Raw genomic sequence first — 21,369 nt, 5'->3', positions numbered from 1 at the left:
AACAAATGTAGGATATTTTTACATAGTTAAAATAATATTCTTTTAAAAGTAATAGATACATACTTGTTGATGTTAAATTCTGTGGTGGGAAATTTATTCACATAAATGTTCTTATTCTGTGTTGTTCACATTTTAGCTTGGTATAAATCAAGTGTTTCATTAAGTTTAGAAGGATTTTTTTTTTAATTAAGAAGGTGTTTTGTTGGCCGGGCGGTGGTGGCGCACGACTTTAATCCCAGCACTCGGGAGGTAGAGCCAGGCGGATCTCTGTGAGTTCGAGGCCAGCCTGGGCTACCAAGTGAGTTCCAGGAGAGGCGCAAAGCTACACAGAGAAACCCTGTCTCGAAAAAACCAAAAAAAAAAAAAAGGTGTTTTGTTGTTTTTTATTTCCTGTCTGTAAACAGCTTTCTAAGGGTGAGAAGCAGGCTGGGTGTGAGACCTTGGGGACTTCAGGGGAGTTTGAGTCTTGATGGGAGTTCAGGGATGAAGGCCCAGGAGGATTCTGCACATCAGGGGGAGAACTGTGTGCAGCTGCTGCTGCGTAAGGAAGTTACTCTCTGGGTTTTGTCCTAGTTTAGTGCTTTTGTGAGGCTTGGTTCTGGACTCTGTTTCCTGGGCACACCCAAGCTAAAATACACATCCCTGGAAGATCCTGCAGTCTGCATGCAGATCCTACAAGAAGATTTAAGTGGCTCACTCCACAGACGCTAGTTAAGACCTCAGACCTGGAGAGTGGAGTAGTGGATGGCTGCGATGGTTCCATTTCAGGACAGCCACCGACGTCCTTTGCTCCAAGGTCACAGGCTCTGTTGGGAGCAGGTTGTACTGCACTCAAACTGGCCTTTAACCTGCCCTTCGTGTGTCAGGACGTGTGAGCTAGCAGGAGCCTTTGCGTAGCCTGTTCTCTCCAGCTCACTAGATGGCCTGTCTCGTTTCCTGTGTCCTGTGGCCTCTTGTTTTTACGTAGGATCTCATGTGGCCTGTGATATTGTCAGGATTGTTGTACAGCCAGGATGACCTTGAACTCTTGATCCTGCTGCCTCTGCCTCCCCAGTGCTAGATTCCAGGCATGGGTCACCCTGGGTCACCTGCTTGGCTTTGGGCTCAGGTCTTAGTGACCAGCTGCCCAAGTGTCCCAGGGCAGTTGCAGCTGTTGGTCGTAGGGCACCGTCCAGCAGCCCTTGTGTGATGAGTCCCTGACTTAGAGCATGGCTGGTGGAGCTTTGGCTTTTGTGTGCAGTTGTGCATCTGTTTTGAGTAAAAGAACATGGCTTCTTTTATTCCTAACAAGGGCTGTGAGATGGCTCAGTTGGTGAAGCGCTTGCTTTGGCAAAACCAAGGACTAGAATTCAGTCGGCAGCACCCACGTAAAAGCGAGGCGCAGTACTTATGCTTGTGATCCCAGCACCCACACAGAAGCAGATGCTGTGATTTATGCTGTGATCCCAGCACCCACATAAAAGCCACATGCAATGCTTATGCTTGTGATCCTGCTCTGGGGAGGTGGAGACAGGAGACTCCCTGAACTTGAAGGCCAGCTACTCGAGATGAACCTGTGAGTTCCAGGTTCAGTCCGAGACATTAGCTCAAATAAATAAGGTAGAGAACTGATTGAGGAATGACACCCAACAAATGACTTCCAGCCTCTACACACTGCACCCAAATACACAAATACACACATTTGTGCGTGTGCACACATAGCACACACAGATCTTTGGATTGAAACCAGAGGCAGTATGGAGTATGAAAAGGGATGGATAGCTTCCTTCTGTCAGCTTCTGTTCCCTACCCACCATTCCCTCTTCTCGCTTTCTTCTTCTTTTTTGTTTATTTTGTAGCTATGCACCCAGGTCTAACATGTTGACTTCACCTTTGAGGGAGAAATGACTTAAAGACAGAAGTAGCATCATTCAGTGGATTAATGTCTAAAAATAAGAAAAAGTAGTATCAGTTTAAACCACGATATCATCTTGGCACTTTCTTATAAAATGAAACATGATTACTTATCATATAACCCAGAAATTTATCCTCTAAGAGAGCACCAACCCATAAGCCTTCACAAAACATGTGTCAAGCGTTCATAACAGCTAAAAGCAACGGAGCCCTTCTGGTGAGTAGATAAGTAAGTTGAGGTGCACCCATGCCTTGGCCATCACTCAGCAACTCCTCACATCAACACAGTAGCCAGAAGCATCTAAAAGCCGAGTATGCAGCTAGAGAGCATACTTACTGACCGAGTCAGTTCATCTGAGTGGAGAGAGAGACTAGAGGATAGAAAGCAGGTCTATACTTGCTGGGCATCAACAGAGAGTGGAGCGAAGGGCATGCTTCCTAACAAAGGGTGGTGGTGGTGTGGTTCCTTGATTGTAAAATCAGGCACTTAGAATTTTGACAGTCCTAGAAGCTCCCTTCAAGGTATCACACATGGTCCAGAAGTCATGAGCATATTCATCAGAACTGAGCATTTTTCATAGTGCAGCCACAGACCAAGGTAACCATGTTATGTTCTTTTCTTTTTTTTTTTTTGTGATATATATTTTTTATTTTACAATACCATTCAGTTCTACATATCAGCTATGGGTTCCCCTATTCTCCCCCCTCCCACGCCCTCCCCTTACCCCCAGCCCACCCTCCATTCCCACCTCCTCCAGGACAAGTCCTCCCCCTAGGACTGTGATCAACTTGGTAGACTCAGTCCAGGGAGGTCCAGTCCCTTCCTCCCAGACTAAGCCAAGTGTCCCTGCATAAGTTCCTGGTTTCAAACAGCCAACTCATGCAATGAGCACAGGACTTGGTCCCACTGCCTAGATGCCTCCCAAACTGATCAAGCCAATCAACTGTCTCACCTATTCAGAGGGCCTGATCCAGCTGGGAGCCCCTCAGCCTTTGGTTCATAGTTCATGTGTTTCCATTCATTTGGCTATTTTTTTTTCAATAATTGAGTAAAACTGAAATTTATTATATGCCACAGTCATCCTAGGGACCTCCATGCTATATATATAGCCTCTATGGTTCTATGGGTTGTGGTCTGATTGTTCATTTTATATCTAGAATCCGCCAATGAGTGAGTACATACCATAACTGTCTTTCTGGGTTTGGGTTACCTCACTCAGGATGATTTTTTCTAGTTCCATCCATTTGCCTGCAAATTTCATGCTTTCATTGTTTTTCTCTGCTGAGTAGTACTCCATTGTGTATATGTACCACATTTTTTTCATCCATTCTTCCGTTGATGGGCATCTAGGTTGTTTCCAGGTTCTGGCTATTACAAATAGTGCTGCTATGAACATAGCTGAGCATGTATCTTTATGGTATGAATCAGCATTCTTTGGGTATATGCCCAAGAGTGGGATGGCTGGGTCTTGAGGTAGTTCGATTCCTAATTTTCTGAGAAACCGCCATACTGATTTCCACAGTGGTTGTACAAGTTTACATTCCCACCAACAGTGGAGGAGTGTTCCCTTTGCTCCACATCCTCTCCAACATTGGTTGTCATTGGTGTTTTTGATCTTAGCCATTTTAACAGGTGTAAGGTGGTATCTCAGAGTCGTTTTGATTTGCATTTCTCTGATGATTAAGGATGTTGAGCATTTCTTTAAATGTCTTTCAGCCATTTGTAGTTCTTGTTTTGTGAATTCTCTGTTTAGCTCTTTAGCCCATTTTTTAATTGGACTGTTCAGTGCTTTGATGTCTAGTTTCTTGAGTTCTTTATATATTGTGGAGATCAATCCTCTGTCAGATGTGGGGTTGGTGAAGATCTTTTCCCAATCTGTTGGCTGTCTTTTTGTCTTATTGACTGTGTCTTTTGCCCTGCAAAAGCTTCTCAGTTTTGAGAGGTCCCATTTATTAATGGTTGTGCTCAGGGTCTGTGCTGTCGGTGTTTTATTTAGGAAATGGTCTCCGGTGCCAATGCGTTCAAGAATGCTTCCTATTTTCTTTTCTATTAAGTTTAGTGTAACTGGATTTATGTTTAGGTCTTTGATCCACTTGGACTTGAGTTTTGTGCATGGTGACAGATATGGATCTACTTGTAATCTTTTACGTATTGACATCCAGTTATGCCAGCACCATTTGTTGAAGATACTTTCTTTGTTCCATTGTATAGTTTTGGCTCCTTTGTCAAAAACCAGGTGTTCGTATGTGCATGGATTAATGTCAGGGTCTTCAATTCGATTCCATTGGTCCGTATGTCGGTTTTTATACCAGTACCAAGCTGTTTTTATTACTATAGCTCTATAGTAGAGTTTGAGGTCAGGGATGGTGATGCCTCCAAGGGTTGCTTTATCGTATAGGATTCTTTTAGCTATCCTGGGTCTTTTGTTTTTCCATATAAAGTTGAGTATTTTTCTTTCCAAGTCTGTGAAGAATTGTGTTGGGATTTTGATGGGGATTGCATTGAATCTGTAGATTGCTTTTGGTAAGATTGCCATTTTTACTGTTAATCTTACCTATCCATGAGCATGGGAGATCCTTCCATTTTCTGATATCTTCTTCAATTTCTTTCTTTAGAGATTTAAAGTTCTTATCAAAAAGGTCTTTCACTTGTTTAGTTAGTGTTATCCCAAGGTATTTTATATTATTTGTGGCTATTGTAAAGGGTGATGTTTCTCTGACTTCTTTCTCAGCCCTTTTATCATTTGTGTATAGGAGGGCTACTGATTTTTTTGAGTTGCTCTTGTATCCTGCCACTTTACTGAAGGAGTTTATCAGCTGTAGAAGTTCCCTGGTAGAGTTTTTGGGGTCACTTATTTATACTATCATATCATCTGCAAATAGTGAAAGTTTGACTTCTTCCTTGCCAATTTGTATCCTTTTGATCTCTTTTTGTTGTCTTATTGCTCTAGCTAGAACTTCTAGTACTATATTGAATAAATATGGGGAGAGTGGACAGCCTTGTCTTGTTCCTGAATTTAGTGGTATCGCTTTGAGTTTCTCTCCATTTAATTTGATGTTTGCTGTTGGCTTGCTATAAATTGCTTTTATTATGTTTAGAAATGTTCCTTGTATTCCTATTCTTTCTAAGACCTTTATCATGAAGGGGTGTTGGATTTTGTCAAAGGCTTTTTCAGCATCTAGGGAGATGATCATGTGGTTTTTTTCTTTCAGTTTGTTTATATGGTGTATTACATTGACTGATTTCCGTATGTTGAACCATCCTTGCATCCCTGGGATGAATCCTACTTGGTCGTGATGGATGATTGTTTTGATGTATTCTTGGATTTGGTTTGCCAATATTTTGTTGAGTATTTTTGCATCAATGTTCATGAGGGAGATTGGTCTGTAGTTATCTTTCTTTGTTGCATCTTTGTGTGGTTTGGGTATCAGGGTAATTGTAGCCTCATAAAAAGAGTTTGGTAGTGTTCCTTCTGTTTCTATTGTGTGGAACACTTTGAAGAGGATTGGTATTAGTTCTTCTTTGAAAGTCTGGTAGAATTCTGCACTGAAACCATCTGGTCCTGGGCTTTTTTTTAGTTGGGAGACTTTTGATGACTGTTTCTATTTCTTTAGGGGTTATTGGTCTATTTAAATGGCTTATCTGGTCTTGATTTAATTTTGGTATTTGGTATTTATCCAGAAAATTGTCCATTTCTTCCTGGTTTTCCATTTTTGTGGAGTACAGGTTTTTGAAGTATGATCTGATGATTCTCTGGATTTCCTCATTGTCTGTTGTTATGTCCCCCCTTTCATTTCTGATTTTGTGAATTTGGGTGCTCTCTCTTTGCCTTTTGGTTAATTTGGCTAGTGGTTTGTCTATCTTGTTGATTTTTTCAAAGAACCAACTCTTTGTTTCATTGATTTTTTTGTATTGTTCTCTTGTTTTCTATTTCGTTGATTTCAGCCCTCAATTTGATTATTTCCTGGCGTCTATTTCTCCTGGGTGAGTTTGTTTCTTTTTGTTCTAGAGCTTTCAGTTGTGCTGTTAATTCATTGGTATGGGATTGCTCCATCTTCTTTATGTGTGCATTTAGAGCTATGAATTTTCCTCTTAGCACTGCTTTCATAGTGTCCCATAAGTTTGGGTATGTTGTACTTTCATTTTCATTGAATTCTAGGAACTCTTTAATTTCTGTCTTTATTTCTTCCTTGACCCATTGATGTTTCAGATGGGCATTATTCAGTTTCCATGAGTTTGTGGGTTTTCTATAATTTTTGTTGTTATTGAGTTCTAACTTTAAGGCATGGTGGTCTGATAAGATACAGGAGGTTATTCCAATTTTTTTGTATCTGTTGAGATTTGTTTTGTGTCCAAGCATGTGGTCAATTTTTGAGAAGGTTCCATGGGGTGCTGAGAAGAAGGTATATTCTTTTGTGTTAGGATGGAATATTCTGTAGATATCTATTAGGTCCATTTGAGTCATAACATCTGTTAGGTCCTTTATTTCTTTGTTAAGTTTCAGTCTGGTAGATCTATCTTTTGGTGAGAGCGGTGTGTTAAAATCTCCCACTACTAATGTGTGGGGTTTGATGTGCGTGTTAAACTTTAGTAGTGTTTCTTTTATGAATGTGGGTGCTTTTGTATTTGGAGCATAAATGTTTAGAATCGAGACTTCATCTTGGTGGATTTTTCCCGTGATGAATATGTAATGTCCATCCTGGTCTCTTTTGATTGATTTTAGTTTGATGTCTATTTTATTAGATATTAGGATAGCTACACCAGCTTGTTTCTTAGGTCCATTTGCTTGGAAAACCTTTTCCCAGCCCTTTACTCGGAGGTAGTGTCTGTCTTTGGAGTTAAGGTGTGTTTCTTGTATGCAGCATATGGATGGGTCCTGTTTTCTTATCCATTCTGTTAGCCTGTGTCTTTTTATAGGTGAGTTGAGACCATTGATATTGATGGATATTAATGACCAGTGATTGTTAGTTCCTGTTATTTTTTTGGTTGTGTTGTGTTGTCCTTCTGTGGTGTATGTTGGTGTAGGATTATCTATTGCTTGATTTTTCATGGATGTGTTTAGCTTCTTTGGGTTGAATTTTCCCTTCTAGTGCCTTCTGTAGGGCTGGGTTTGTGGACAGGTATTGATTAAATCTGGTTTTATCCTGGAATATTTTGTTTACTCCGCCTATGGTGATTAAGAGTTTTGCTGGGTATAATAGTCTGGGTTGGCATCTGTGGTCTCTTAGTGTCTGCATGAGGTTTGTCCATGATCTTCTAGCTTTCATAGTCTCTATTGAGTAGTCTGGTGTTATTCTGATGGGTTTGCCTTTATATGTTACTTGGTCCTTTTCCTTTGCAGCTCTTAATATTTTTTCTTTATTCTGTGTGTTTAGTGTTTTGATTATTATGTGGCGAGGGGACTTTTTTTTTGGATCCAGCCTATTCGGTGTTCTGTAAGCTTCTTGTATCTTCATAGGTATTTCTTTCTTTAGGTTAGGAAAGTTTTCTTCTATGATTTTGTTGAATATATTTTCTGTGCCTTTGAGTTGGTATTCTTCTCCTTCTTCTATCCCTATTATTCTTAGGTTTGGTCTTTTCATGGTGTCCCAAATTTCCTGGACGTTTTGTGTTAGGACTTTTTTGTCTTTATTGTTTTCTTTGACTGACGAATCTATTTTCTCTATCGTGTCTTCAGTGTCAGAGATTCTCTGTTCCATCTCTTGCAATCGGTTGGTTATGCTTGTTTCTGTAGTTCCTGTTCGTTTTGTCAGGATTTCTATTTCCAGCATTCCCTCAGCATGTGTTTTCTTTATTGTCTCAAATTCATTTTTCAGATCTTGGAATGTTTCTTTCATCTGTTTAATTGCTTTTTCTTGGCTTGATTTGATTTCTTCCCATTTTTTGTTCGTTTTTTCTTCCATTTCTTTAAGGGAGTTTTTTATTTCCTCTTTAATGGAGTTTTTCATTTCCTCTTTAAGGGAAGTTTTTATTTCCTCTTTAAGGGAGTTTTTTATTTCCTCTTTAAGGAAAGTTTTTATTTCCTCATTGAGGGAATGTTTTATTTCTTCTTTAAGGGCCTCTATCATCTTCTTAATGTCTTTAGGGTTGATTTCTTCTGTTTCTTCTGTCATGGTATGTTTAGGTCTTGCAGGTGTAGAATCACTAGGTTCTGATGTTGCCATATAGGTCTTTATGTTGTTGCCTGTATTTTTGCACTGGCGTCTACTCATCTCTTCCTCTGTGAGGTGCAGGTGGTGTCTGTGTCTGAGAGTGCCTCTCTTGTTCTAATTTTTAGTCTTGGTTTAGTAGTGGTTCTTGGTTAAATTGGTGCTATTGGGCTATTTCTTCAGGGGCAGCTGATTTCGATCGGTGAATTATATACTTATGATTCTGGTGATCTGGTTTGGTGTCTGGGTAGCGCCTTCTTCTGTGTTCCCAGGTCACGTTTTGTTCATTTGTCAACTCCTCAGCTGATCTTGTTTCTTCAGACTTTAAACTGTAGGCATCTGAATCCTCTCCCAGATGGGTTTCAGCTGAGCAGGGTAGTCTCACCAACACCTCCAAGTTGTTGGGTTTCACAGGATCAGCAGCTGGGCCCTGGGTTGTCCTCAGACGGAGTGTTCAGATTCGTTCTGGTTCTGACCCACGGAGATAGCTTCTTCCCCAGATGTTGGGGTTAGGGGCGTCCCTGTTCCAAGCTGCGTTTGCTTGTCTCCGTCCCTGGGCCTGTCTACCTCTCTGGTCCCGCCGGGCCTGTATGTCCCTGTCAGCTGCCGCTGGGTCTGTCTGCCTCTGGGGGCCGCCACCGGGCCTGAATGTCTCTGCCGGCTGCAGCCGGGACTGAATGTCCCTGTCGGCCGCTGCCGCCGGGCCCGTTTACCTCAGCGGGCCGCCGCTGGGCCCGTCTACCTCCACGGGCCGCCGCCACAGGCCTACCTGCGTCTGCTTGTCTCCGCCGCCGGGCCTGTCTACCTCTGTGGGCCGCCGCTGGGCCTGAATGTTTCTGCCGGCTGCCGCCGGGCCTGAATATCCCTGTCAGCTGCCGCCGCTGGGCACGTCTACCTCAGCGGGCTGCTGCTGGGCCCGTCTACCTCCGCCGCCGCAGGCCTACCTGCGTCTGCTTGTCTCTACCGCTGGGCCTGTCTACCTCTGTGGGCCGCCACTGGGCCTGAATGTCTCTGCCCGCTGCCGCCGGGCCTGAATGTCCCTGTCGGCCGCTGCCGCCGGGCCCGTTTACCTCAGCGGGCCGCCGCTGGGCCCGTCTACCTCTGTGGGCCGCCGCTGGGCCTGAATGTCTCTGCCGGCTGCTGCCGGGTCTGAATATCCCTGTCGGCTGTCGCCGCTGGGCACGTCTACCCGGGCTGCTGCTGGGCCCATCTACCTCTGCGGGCTGCTGCCGCAGGCCTACCTGCGTCTGCTTGTCTCTACCGCCGGGCCTGTCTCGCTTGCTTTTATTTTGAGACAAGGTCTCATGTAACCCAGGCTGGCCTGGACCCAGCTGTGTAGCTAAGGACAACCTTAAACTTACTTGTGCCCAAGTGCTGGTGTTATAGGTGTGCACAACATCCTCTTCCTTCTCTCTTTCTTTCTTCTTTAACCATGTTCTTTTCTTACTTAAAGACATTTTTTTTTTTTTTTTTTTTTGGCCAGGTGTGGTGGCTCATGCCTTTAGTCCCAGCACTTTCGAGGCAGAGGCAGGTGGATCTCTGAGTTCGAGGCCAGCCTGGTCTACAGAGTGAGTTCCAGGACAGGCTCCAAACGACCCAGAGAAACACTATATCGAAAAACCAAAAAAAAAAAAAAAAAAATAAGATTTATTAATTTGTGTATTTTATGTGTCTGAGTGCTCTATTTGCATGTACACCTGCCTGCCAGAAGAGGACATCAGATCTCATTATTGATGGCTATGAGCCACCATGTGGTTGCTGGGACTTGAACTCAAGTCCTCTGGAAGAGCAGCCAGTGCTCTTAACCACTGAGCCATCTCTCAAGCCCCCTACTTTAAAATTTTTAATTATTTGTGTGTTTGTGTGCATGTGGGTATGGACATGTCACAGCATGCATGCGGATGACAAAGGACAGCTTTCAGGAGTCAGTGCTGTCCATCATGTGGTCCTGGGGAGGGGATGAGCTCAGGTTGTCAGGCTTCCTGACAGCCAGTGTCTTTACCATTGAGCCACCTTGCCATCTCTATCCATATCATACTCTTTTTGTTTGGTTTTGTGTTTGTGTTTTTTGAGACGGTATTTCTATATCATCCTGGCTGTTCTTGGAACTCATTCTGTAGCCCAGGCTGGCCTCAGACTCACAGAGTTCCTCCTGCTTCTGCCTCCCAAGTGCTAGGGTTAAAAGGGTGTGCCACCATGCCTGATTCTACCCACATTGTATTCTAAGCCCAGTTAGCAGATGTCCATCCATCATGTTGGATAGCACCTGACTACCACTAGGGTTTTCTTTAAGTTTGGTAAGTTAGAGGGACATTTGTTGACTGTTTTGCACATGGGCTGAACAGTTCACCATTTATTGTCTTGGACAGGAGTGTGAAACCAAGATCGCACAGGAGATAGCCAGTCTTTCGAAGGAGGATGTTTCCAAGGAGGAAATGAATGAAAATGAGGAAGTTATAAACATCCTCCTTGCCCAGGTAAGCGAAACTCTTAGTTTCCGAGGTCATCTATTGGTCCTTTTTCCAATGGGAGCCGAACTATAGACTTTTTAAACCAGATATGTCAGTTGACTCCTATGGCCCTACCCTGGGCTGTGTTTGCTGAAACATTGTGTGGACGAGACGCTACCTTCCGTCTAGTGTCTTAGTCTACACCTAAGTTTATGTTGTAGGTATTTTCCTTGATTCACACCTTCATGTCAATGACAGCAGGAGAACATAAGTTACAGATTATTTTCTCCAAGGTTTCTTGGAATATTAACCACATCTGTAGGTACCCTGAGGCGAGGGAAAAATGTCTGTGTGTTTAAACACGGAGGAGAAGTGTCTGTCTTGATAGCTTTTCAGTGCTTACTAGAGCGTGACCTGGTGGCCTCCCCCTTCTCTGGAAGGATGCTGAAGCTTTTGCCTCCAGCTCCTCATTCCCCATGACGGCTTTCTTCAGGCTGGAGGACCGTGGATGCGCTCAGATAGCGGTTCTCTCCGTGTGATTCTCTGCCAGGCAGTTTAGGAATGGTTAGCCAGTCAAGTGGAGTTTTTCTTCTGTCTGGAGGGCATGGTGGAGTGCAGTGAGGAAGTGATCTGTAACCTCCCTCTCCTGCTCTGCCTTACACTTAACACTGGTACCAGCCACAGCTGCTGAGGCCCAGTGAAGGTGTTGGGTCCCCTGAGGCTGGGGTTATATATATGGTTGTGGGTACCCCAGTGTGAGTGCTGGGAGCTGAGCTGCGCTCTCTGGAGGAAGAGCAAGTCCTCCTAACTGCTGAAGCAGAGTTGACATTGGATCCTTGGTCTTGGGTGGGAGGTTCACAGGGAGCCTTGCAAAGGGCCCACAGCAGGTTCTTGCATACATTCTGTTGTTGAGAAGAGTCCAGGCACTCTCAAAATAACTGTGTAACTTTTCTTGATTCTGAGGAAATAGTGTAGTTTTGGTTGTAGTAACTTGTGTTCAGCACTGAGCAGAGTGGGCGACCCTGGAAAGGTGACATTTCCTCTACCAGAGCTTGGAAAGATGTTCTCCAATCGTTTCAGGAGAATGAGATCCTGACTGAGCAGGAAGAGCTCCTGGCCATGGAGCAGTTTCTGCGGCGTCAGATCGCCTCGGAGAAGGAAGAGATTGAGCGCCTCCGTGCTGAGATTGCGGAGATCCAGAGGTAAAGGAGAGCCGGAGGGTTGGAAGTCCCCAGCTATGCTGTGTTTAAATCTGAACAGAACTGTTTACACTCCTGTAAAGGAGCTGGGCGTCTGAAGTCAGTCCCTCCAAGCTTCTTAGCAGGTTTTAAAAGAGCATTGGATCAGGTTGATTCCTGAGCATGGGTGGACCTCAGTGAACTGGCCAGCAAGCCACAGTGGGATTCCCGTTATCTCCCCTCACAGTCGCCAGCAGCACGGGCGGAGTGAGACTGAGGAGTACTCCTCCGAGAGCGAGAGCGAGAGCGAGGACGAGGAGGAGCTGCAGATCATTCTGGAAGACTTGCAGAGACAGAATGAAGAGCTGGAGGTGAGTTTGGGAGCGCGAGAGCCAGACATCAGAGACTTCCAAAATGTGCTCTAGACTACCTGTTCCCTGCTGCAGACTTGGAGAGAGGAGTCCAAGGGCCTTCTTACCCAGCGTGAAGTGTGTGTGCTTGGCTGCTTGAGTTGTGCTAGCTGTGACCTTAGTGTCCAAATGGACCTTCCTCTTTTGAGTCTTTAGAAGGTGAGTGTGCTTGTCCATGATCCCCAGCAGCCTGGCATGGTGAGAGCCAGTGGTGAAGTGAGGGACAGTTGTCTTCTAGTCCTTGAGCCAGAGTAGAAGGTGTGACAGAAAGCGCTGGGCGGCTGGGCAGCTGCTGTGATGCGGAGGGACAGGCTGATCTACGTGGCCTCCCTTCTCATCCCAGATAAAACGCTGTCTTGTGTAGGACTTAGTGAACAGAGGGACAGCTTCTTCATTCACGGGCATCGAGCTGCCAAGAGAGGGAAGCCATGCCCACGTGGAAGTCAAGAGTGGCACAGACGCTGGGCCCAGTGGCTCCAGCCTATAATCCCAGCACTAAGGAGGAAGAGGCAGGTGGATTTCTGAGTTGGAGGCCAACTTGGTCTACAGAGTGAATTAACAACAAGAGATATGAAAACTATCATTTCAGGGGCTGGAGAGATGGCTCAGTGGTTAAGAGCACTGACTGTTCTTCCAGAGGACCTGGGTTCAATTCCCAACACCCACATGGCAGCTCATAACTATCTGTAACTCCAGTCCTGGGATCTGACACTCACATATACATCCATGCAGGCAAAACATCAATGCACAAAAAATAAAAGTAAATAAAATTTAAAAAATAATATTAAGAATTGCCCAGGACCTCTGCCCATCCATTGCCTGTGTGGAGGGTGGGCAGTGTGAGGGGAGGCTGCTGATGTTGGTAACACCTGTCGCTGCGGGAGTCCATCCTGGGGAGAGAGGTACAGGGAACCAGGGAGATGGCCCAGCAGCTGAGCGTGCTGCTCTGTAGCCTGAGGACCTGGGTCAGAAGAAGACAAGTTGTCCTCTGATCTCCATATGCATGTACCCGTGTATACATACCTGGACCCGCTAGTGGTCTCAGCACTCAGGAAGGCAGAGGCAGATGGGTCTCTGAGTCTGAGGCCAGCCTAGTCTATAGAGTGAGACCTTGTTTAAAAACAAAAACAGAAAAGGAAGTAGGCAGGAGTGAGATGTGGGTCGCTGGGGATTCTGTTGTTTAGAAGACCACATTGGCACCTAGTTTGATCTCTTCATTTTACTCAGCAGGAGGACAAATGGCAGAATTAGTGTGGTGTTTTATTGTGGATTGTGTAGGCCCATTATTCACACAGTTTTCCCACTTGGGGCCAAAGTGGCTGCCCTGAGTCTTGCCACGTTCTTAGTAGAGGAAGAAGGGTCCAGGCACACCCAGTGTCATGACAAGGTGTGCAGGTGGGGCTTATCCTCATGTTCACCCCATTTGAACAAAGGCCTAGTCACCTGGCATACCCAGCAGCTCAGCATGCTGGGAAATGCTAAGGCAGAGAGAGGGCTCTGATGGATGGGGGCAGTTGCTGCCAGAAACAAAGGCTGCCAAGAGCCTGGGATTCTCGACTCTCGAATTACAAAATGCTGCTGAATGAGTGTACATCCTTTAGAAGTGATGGTGGTTTCCCACGGATTTAAGTAGCGCATTTCAGATGTAGTCATAAAGACAGACTTGGACATGGAAAGCAATCTCAGCGTTTATCCCAGTTCCCTCTCCTAATTGCTGCTAAAATTACCTTTGTACTCTCCTTGCAGCCTGTTCAGAAACCAGTGTAAGGAAAAAAAGCCCATTTAAACACTAAAATACTTCCTAAAACAACTGCTTCTGCGTCCAGGCAGAGTTTACATTCTCACCCATTCAGAGCTGTATTTATATGGTCATTTGCATGTTCGTGTGCATGTCTTCTGTTGCACCAGCCAGGCCGGCTAAAATAGAACTAGATCCTTCTGTGGGATGGCTTGCAGCCTGTGCTCTGCCCTGATTCCTTGTCCTTCTGACCTTACTTGAGAGGTAACCGTCCCCCCTTTTGTCATTCTCTAAGATAAAGAACAACCACCTGAACCAGGCAGTCCACGAGGAGCGGGAGGCCATCATCGAGCTGCGTGTACAGCTCCGACTGCTCCAGATGCAGCGAGCCAAGTCTGAGCAGCAGCTACAGGAGGATGAGGAGCCTGAGAGGCGAGGGGGCGTAGGCCCCCCGCCCTGTGACGGTGTCCTCGAGGTCAAAGCAGCTAAGGAGCAGGTGAAGCCCTCCCCCAGCAAAGACCGGAAGGAGACGCCCATCTGAACTGCCTCGGGCCCTGGGCGTCTTACTGTAAGCGAGAGCCAGCTGACTTGGCTGCCGTACCTGCTGCAGAGGTTCTCAGAGATGCTTCCTCTTGCACACGCCTGGCTCCTTGTCAGGCTCAGGCCCTGGGAGGGTGAAGCAGTGGACAGCCGGGGCTTACAGGGAACACATGAGTTTCCAGATAGTGTCAGCTTATTCGAAAATTAATTTTCTCTGTTCAAAATAACTATTTTAACCCTTGAGTGGCTTCTTTTTAAACCAAAAATTGTCTTTCTTTGCTTTTTTTTTTTTTTTTTAAATCACAGCAGAATCAGGATCTCTTATCAAAGGGTGGGAACCAAACCAGGTCACTTCTGCACCTGCCTTGTGGACGCTCGTGGTCTCGCCAGCCCCACAGGGTCTCTGGCCACTCTTGATTGTGCCTTCCACACCTTCTGGTGCAGATTGTTCAGTGGGGAGCTGCCTCCTATTTTCTGACTGGCCAAAAACGGCTCTCGCTGGGTGTTCCTTTACCCGACTGTACTGCTTTGCTTTTACAGTTCCGAATCAGGTCTGTCAGTGAGTCATCACCATGGCCTAGTGTGGTTGCAGGTAGAGGTTACGGTGGAGCCTGCCACCACCGTACAGGCGCAGTCACTCACTGCCAGGGATCAGCAAAGGCCTTTCCACCGAGGTGGTCAGAGGTGACCACCTTGACCCTGAGGCATTAACACAAAGGATGCTTCTCAAACCAGAAACCTTTACTCAACAGACCTCCCAGGAAAACAAGAATGATTGAGTTGCTTGCTTGGGCTGGGGTGTGCACACCTGCCAGGATAAGCCATGTAGACGTTCTCACACAGAAGTTTTTACTCATTCACATCATCTCAAGGGAGTGCTTACGGATCCCTCTGACCATCGAGCAGCGGCAAAGTGACAGCTGCAGCTGACCCCTCTTGATTGTGCTAGCTCGGGCGGCTCCAAGGTGTCTGGGAGGCCTGACTCTTAGGCAGCTGGCCAGGCTGGGTTGGACTGCCAGATGAGTGGTCCCCGTGGGAGCTTCCCTGTGGCTCTGAAGACCAACTCCACACAGTACAGTGAGAAACACACCCACACGAGGGCTCTAGTCCCCCCGGTTAGTATTTATTTCAGCACCTGTTTGATGCAGTTTTTTGTTTTTTTTTTTAACCCTCTACCTATTGCACTGTTGTGACTTGTTGGCCATTATTTGATTTTTGTACGGAAAAAAAGCTTTGTTATAGAAATCAGCATACTATTTTTTTAAATCTGGAGAGAAGATATTATGGTGACTGGAAATATGATCAGGTGTCAAATATAAATGTATAAACGCCTTGCTGCGTCCTGTCAGACATACTACATTCATTTTATATTTGCTGGCAATATTGAAGACTTCTTTTTTGTTTGTGTAAACTCTAATTTCTATCAAGGTATCATGGGTTTTTAAAATTAGTATTTCATTACAAATGTCTCAATGTTGGGTAACTAACTTTTGCCAGGGTCATTATTGATCAAGGAAATAAATTCAACAGCCATTTGAGAAAAAAAAAAAAAAAAGCTTTTTCTTGTGCACCGTTTCTTTGAAATAGTTGCATGCCCAGCAGCTGGCACAGAGTTGGTGTGGGTACTTGAGGTGGAGAGTGGATAAGACGTTAGTTCACCTTGTGCTCCTCCCTAGTACACATCCAGACTGTGTGGTCCTGCTATGGGCTCCTGACTGAAACTGTTTACCCACAGGCTCGGCCTGCAATTCCTGAACTCTGACAGTTTCCTGGTGCTGTTGGGAAAGTAAGCATCATCTTCCAGGGCAAGTCCAGGCCCATTTTGGCCTGGTTGCTGGCCTTTACAGTGGTTTGCATTTTAAATGTGAAATGAGGACTTAGAACATTTAGCATGCTAGGGATGCACTGGTCTAGAATAAAAGAGCTTTCTCATTTCGGTTTTGGGGGTATTTAATCTCACAATTAAAATATCTAATATTTAAAGCACGACAAATACTGGATTCTCTATTTTGTATAGTTAAACTTGGTTTATAGAAGGTCCCAGACATCCTGATGTGACAGCTAACTTCAGGGATCTGGAGAGAGCGGTGAGGATGTGGATTAACCCCACCAGGGCCCATGCACGCATGAAGTCCTGAATATAGACCCCCTAGTATCCACATCAGAAGCCAGGAGTGGTGGGGAGCACCTGTAATTCTGCCTCTGCAGCGTGCAAATAGGAGGACCCCTCAAGTTTGCTAGCTAGCTAGTCTAGGCAGTGAGCTTTGGGTTCAGTGAGAGACCCTGTCTCAAAAAATGAATCGGAGAGTGATTAAGTAAGATACCCAATGCTGACTAGCCTCCACTCACAAATACACACTCACGCACACCCCTCAAAACAAACATGCCCTGGCCGGTGGGGCCAGCTGCAGCCTGGGCTTTCTCGAGCTTTCTCCAGGGCATTTTGCTGATGTTTCTGTAGTATCACCCCGGGGTGTGATGCAGGCTTAGTCAATACTCCTCAGTGGAGGTACAAATCAAAGACCCGCATCAGCTAGGTGAAGAGTTCCTAATAAGGTTACGTGCTTGTAAGGTGAGCATTGTCTCTGGGATGCAGAATTAGTGAATGGTTCTAGACTAGCGTTAGGAGACTCGGGTAGGAGGACCAAGTGCAGGGTCTTTACATCCCATGTGCGGGCTCCCTTTGCAGAGCGGGAAGAGGATGCTGCTGTATTCATGCCCCCCACTCTCCAGCGCCAGCCTGCAGTTAGATTCTTGTTCCTGTAGTCTGGGGGCGCCTGGCCACCACTGGACTAGGATGACTCAGGAGGAGGTCTTCTCAGGATCACGTCCTCTGGTGATGGCTTCAGCAAGACAGCATTGCCTTTTCTCTGCTCCCAGTATGTAGTTCAGGCCAAGACCAGCTTGGTATCTTTGGTAGTGCCAGTCTCCTGTTAACACTGGCTTTCAGGGAGGCGCAGGAAATACGTAGCTTGCATGCCTTTCCTTGCCTCTAGTAATCAATTTTGTTCTGTTTATTTCTCACTGACAAAACAAAGCCCTAATTTCAAAAAGATTTATTATATTAAGTCCCAAGTGTAGGGCTTTAAGCCTTAGACTCATTTCTCCACTCAGGACACGATCTGCAAATTGTCATTTTATTAAATTTCCTGGTGAGGTGCCAGGTGACAGTCAGTACAGCTCCGGCATTCTGTGTGTGTGTCATCTTTTGTGTGGATGGTGTGTGGAGACCAGAGGTTGACATGAGATGTCTTTTCTCAGTTGTTTGCCCCATTTATTATTATTAAATAGCCTTTGACATAGCAAGTAGATTGTATATTTATTTAATGAATAGGGTTCCTTTGAGGATTAGATTATATATACAATTTTCAAAAATAATATTTTATTATTAGGGGATTTCATATATATATCTTGATCATATTCACCCCTTCTCTCTGTGTCCTTTTTTGTTTCAGAAGACACTATCTTATAGCAGGTGTCCTGGTCCTCTGGCTCTTAGAATCTTCCTGCACTCTCCTTCATGATGTTCCCTGAGCCTTAAGTATGAAGGACTTGCTGTGTTGTGTTGTATTGATTGGAACAAACACAGTCAGTTGTCTCTGCATTCTGACCAGTTGTGGCTTTCTGTAGTCTCCACGTGCTGCAAAAAGAAGCTTCTTTGATGATCTGTGGGCAGAGGACAATACGTAGAATGGCCCTGGTTAGGAAATGGTCGTAGGAGGTTCCTCTAGGTGCCATGTTCTCATCAGGCATAGTTGGCTAAGTTTCTACTGCTAGGCTGGGTGACCACTGGTGACCCCAGGAAGCACACGCCACTGTTGCACCTTTCGGAGTACTTGCCCTGTTGGTCACTGTTGGGCTTCACTGGTGTATTAGCTAGATGGGACTGTTGATAGCTTTACTCTGTTGGCGGCTGATGATGCTGACTCCATCCCAGACGATTGCGAGCCAGGCCTGTGAGGCGGCTTCCAGGTCAAATCGGGTGAGTTCCTGCAGATAGATCCTGGGTTGGAAGTGTGTGATGCCTTCAGCAATAGGCTCTATTGGTGAAATTATTAAGGCCACTCCACATAGTTAAAAGGGAGGTTTATTTTGTGAAGTAACTTACAAGTGAAGGGATAGTTTACAGGGTCTGGGAAAGGCGTGGCGCAGTCCGGTGGTGGTCTCTGGAGAACTCTGCTCTGTCTACCTCCAGTGTCCAGGGTCCAGGAACCAAGAGAGCGTGCTTGCCCATCCAGGTCTCGGGTCTCCAGGCGCCTCCCCTGGCCCCGCCTCATAGGCGTGACAGTTGCCAGAGTCTCAATGGGGGTTGGAACTTCCAGATCCAAGCTGGAATGGCTACCTACTACAAGGCTCTTAACTCCTTTCTAGGAGAGGTCAAGGGTGACAGCAAGGCCTGTATTGTTTGGGGACCTCTTGGACTCCTTGACCGCCAACTCGAGGAGGTTCCCCGTGCCTGCACTGGGGCTTTTGTTAGTTATTCTGTGGTTTGGGGATGTGTTGTCACTCTAAGTGACAAAACTTCCTTTATACTATAAAATGTTCATGAACTTACATGCATGGAAACATACAGACATACATGTGTGTTTCTGACAGTCTGTAGCCTTGGCTGTCCTAGACTCAGTATGTAGACCAGGTTGGCCTCGAACTCACAGAGATCTGCCTCTGCTTCCCGAGTGCTGGGATATAAAGGTGTGTGTCACCGTGCCTGACTCTGTATGTAATTTTGAGTAGTCTAAAATAATATTCCCTATGGCTTTTCCAACATCCTCAGTGTTGTTATCCCTCCCAGTCCCAGGCAGGTCTCTAGCCGTTCTCCTTCTCGTAGCGACTGTTTTACTGTCCCTCAGGTGCTCCCCAAAAAACATGGTCTCATTTTCCTGATGTCTGAACACTCCAGGTATATTTACATCTAGTGATTCAGAGCTAGTATCCATAAGAGGAAAACATGATGTTTGCTTTTCCGGGCCTGGGCTACCTCACTTGGGATAATATTTTCTAGTTCCACCCCTTGCCTGCAGACTTAATGATTTCATTCTTTACAGTGAATAGTATTCCGCTGTATATATGGACTGTATTATTTCTTGAGATGAAATCTCATGACTCTTACTGATTCATGTGGACTGGCTGGCCAGTGAGCTTCTGGGGGTCTCCTTGTTTGCTTCCCACAGGGCTCAGCACTGGGATTATAGTAAACTTAAGTCCTTATGCTGTGTGGCAGGCATGCCACTAACCACAAGGCTAACCTGATACCTGTCCACCCTTTTCCAAATGGCGGCATCTATGGTCAGTATAGCTTGAGATAAGAAACCAGTGTGTTTTCCACTCACCTTGGGCCCAGGGGTACCATCAGGGTCAGAACAGGTGTCTATGGAGGGAACAGAGTGATTCTTCCCTGCGCTGAATGCTCGGACTTCTGGCTGCTGTCTGGGGCTGTAGCCTGTAGATTCCAGGCAAGGTAGTGCTGAACATCCTAGCTCTACATAGAGAAAGCAAGAATCCCTTCTGCGGGAGGTATCTTTAGCTGCACAATCCACTGGATGCCTTGAATTTCTCACATAGAGATTTTAAAATTTGCGTCACTGCCCTTTGCTGTCAGACTGAGCATGGAAAGGCAGTTTATAGAAGGAATGGTCATAACGTCTGTGCAGGATGGGGCCCTCCATGACCCCTCTGCCTGGCTGTCACCCGGACGTCTCCCTAGGAGGAGGGGTACCCTGGAGTGTGCTGTGTGGCGTCCCTGGCCTTCATTCTGTTCTCGCAGGTTTACCCTGCTGCAGGGTTGCCTGGTAAAACAGCGCCTCCTTAGGTTTGAATGTTTTCAAGGGGTGCCCATAGGACTCCAGGGACATATCCTGTATTTTGATTTGCTGCATCTGGCCACCCTGCTGCAGTGTCTCCACTCCAGAGGTTCCTGGGCCTGAGCACCGCTTAACAGTGGGCTAAGTGGAGCGAGTGGTCTGGGCAGTCAGTGGTGTCCCTGGAACCTGAATAGCTCGCTCTCTTGCTGTTCCCAAGGTGCCTTCAGGCCTGTCTCCAGCTGGCCATGCCAGCCTGATGACTGCCAAGTGAGCTGTGGACCTGGGCACAGTGCCTTTGAAAACACTATTTGGGGGGCTAGAGATAGGACTCAGGGGTCACACTAGCTGTTCTTCCAGAGGACCCGGGTTCAGTGCCCAGCACCCACAGGCAGCTGCCTACTATCTGTAAGTAATTCCAAGGGATCCAGCACCCTCTTGTGGCCTCTGCCGGCTCTGACACAGTGGGTCACATGCATGCCGTCCGAACATGTACAGGAAGAGAAAATGAAAACACTGATTTACTTTGAGAAAACAGAGTAAATGCTTACTAAATATTTTTTTGAGCACCGCAGGATTCCAGAATTAGAGGCTTGTGTGGAGTCTCAGCACAGGCTTCCTGTGGCCTACTCCCCTGGCCTTCTGTCTGCTGGAACAGCTGGGACTGAGGTGCAGACTTACACTGATGCCCCCTTCAGTTACCAAGTCCTCACTAATTAAAGCCACAGGAACATCCCAGGAGAATCTCAGTAGACAAGAGCCAAGATGGGCAGCAGCCTTCCCACCCCCACCCCTTGGGATTATGGGCTCCCCGCTCTTCCTTTTTCTTCACCTTGTCTGGGGGCGCAGTTCTCATGGAACTCCCCTCTGCTCCAGTTCCTCAGAGCCACACAGGCGCTGGGGCGTGTTCTCTGCTGCCTAAGGACGAAAAACTGCTGTGGAAATTCTGGCAGGTGTCCGAGGGCTGGGCCACTCCTCACCTTCACCTTCGGATCAGGATTTTGTCTTGGGGAAGAGAGACACGTGACCTCGGTAGGTTCTGACTCAGGCCACTCTAAACTCCATCAGAGTCCCTGTGGGAGCCCCCTCCCGCCCCCACCAACTGGCCCCTGGTTTGTATGTACAGCTAGCTACAAAGGACTAAGACAGGAGTTGTAAATGCAATAGAAACCAGGCTTGTATACACACACTATTTCCAGGTAGTTTCTTTTC

The 21,369-nt window shown here is 46.2% G+C and overlaps 1 protein-coding gene across 2 annotated transcripts in view; it reads left to right on the top strand.

Moving 5' to 3' along the window:
* The window catches only part of Ralbp1 (ralA binding protein 1), a 51,234-nt gene extending 36,580 nt beyond the window's left edge, over window positions 1-14,654 (top strand). For both annotated transcript variants that reach the window (XM_076549775.1, XM_006991846.4), the window contains exons 7-10: window positions 10,413-10,520; window positions 11,574-11,695; window positions 11,919-12,042; window positions 14,115-14,654. In XM_076549775.1, coding sequence (XP_076405890.1) covers window positions 10,413-10,520; window positions 11,574-11,695; window positions 11,919-12,042; window positions 14,115-14,360 — 600 coding nt within the window. In that variant the 3' untranslated portion in view covers window positions 14,361-14,654. The remainder of the gene's footprint in view (window positions 1-10,412; window positions 10,521-11,573; window positions 11,696-11,918; window positions 12,043-14,114) is intronic.
* The last annotated feature ends 6,715 nt before the right edge of the window (window positions 14,655-21,369 follow it).

This window comes from Peromyscus maniculatus, chromosome 13 (genome assembly GCF_049852395.1).
Source record: "Peromyscus maniculatus bairdii isolate BWxNUB_F1_BW_parent chromosome 13, HU_Pman_BW_mat_3.1, whole genome shotgun sequence".
Taxonomy (NCBI): Eukaryota; Metazoa; Chordata; class Mammalia; order Rodentia; family Cricetidae; genus Peromyscus; species Peromyscus maniculatus.
This window is presented reverse-complemented; position numbering and strand designations above follow the sequence as displayed.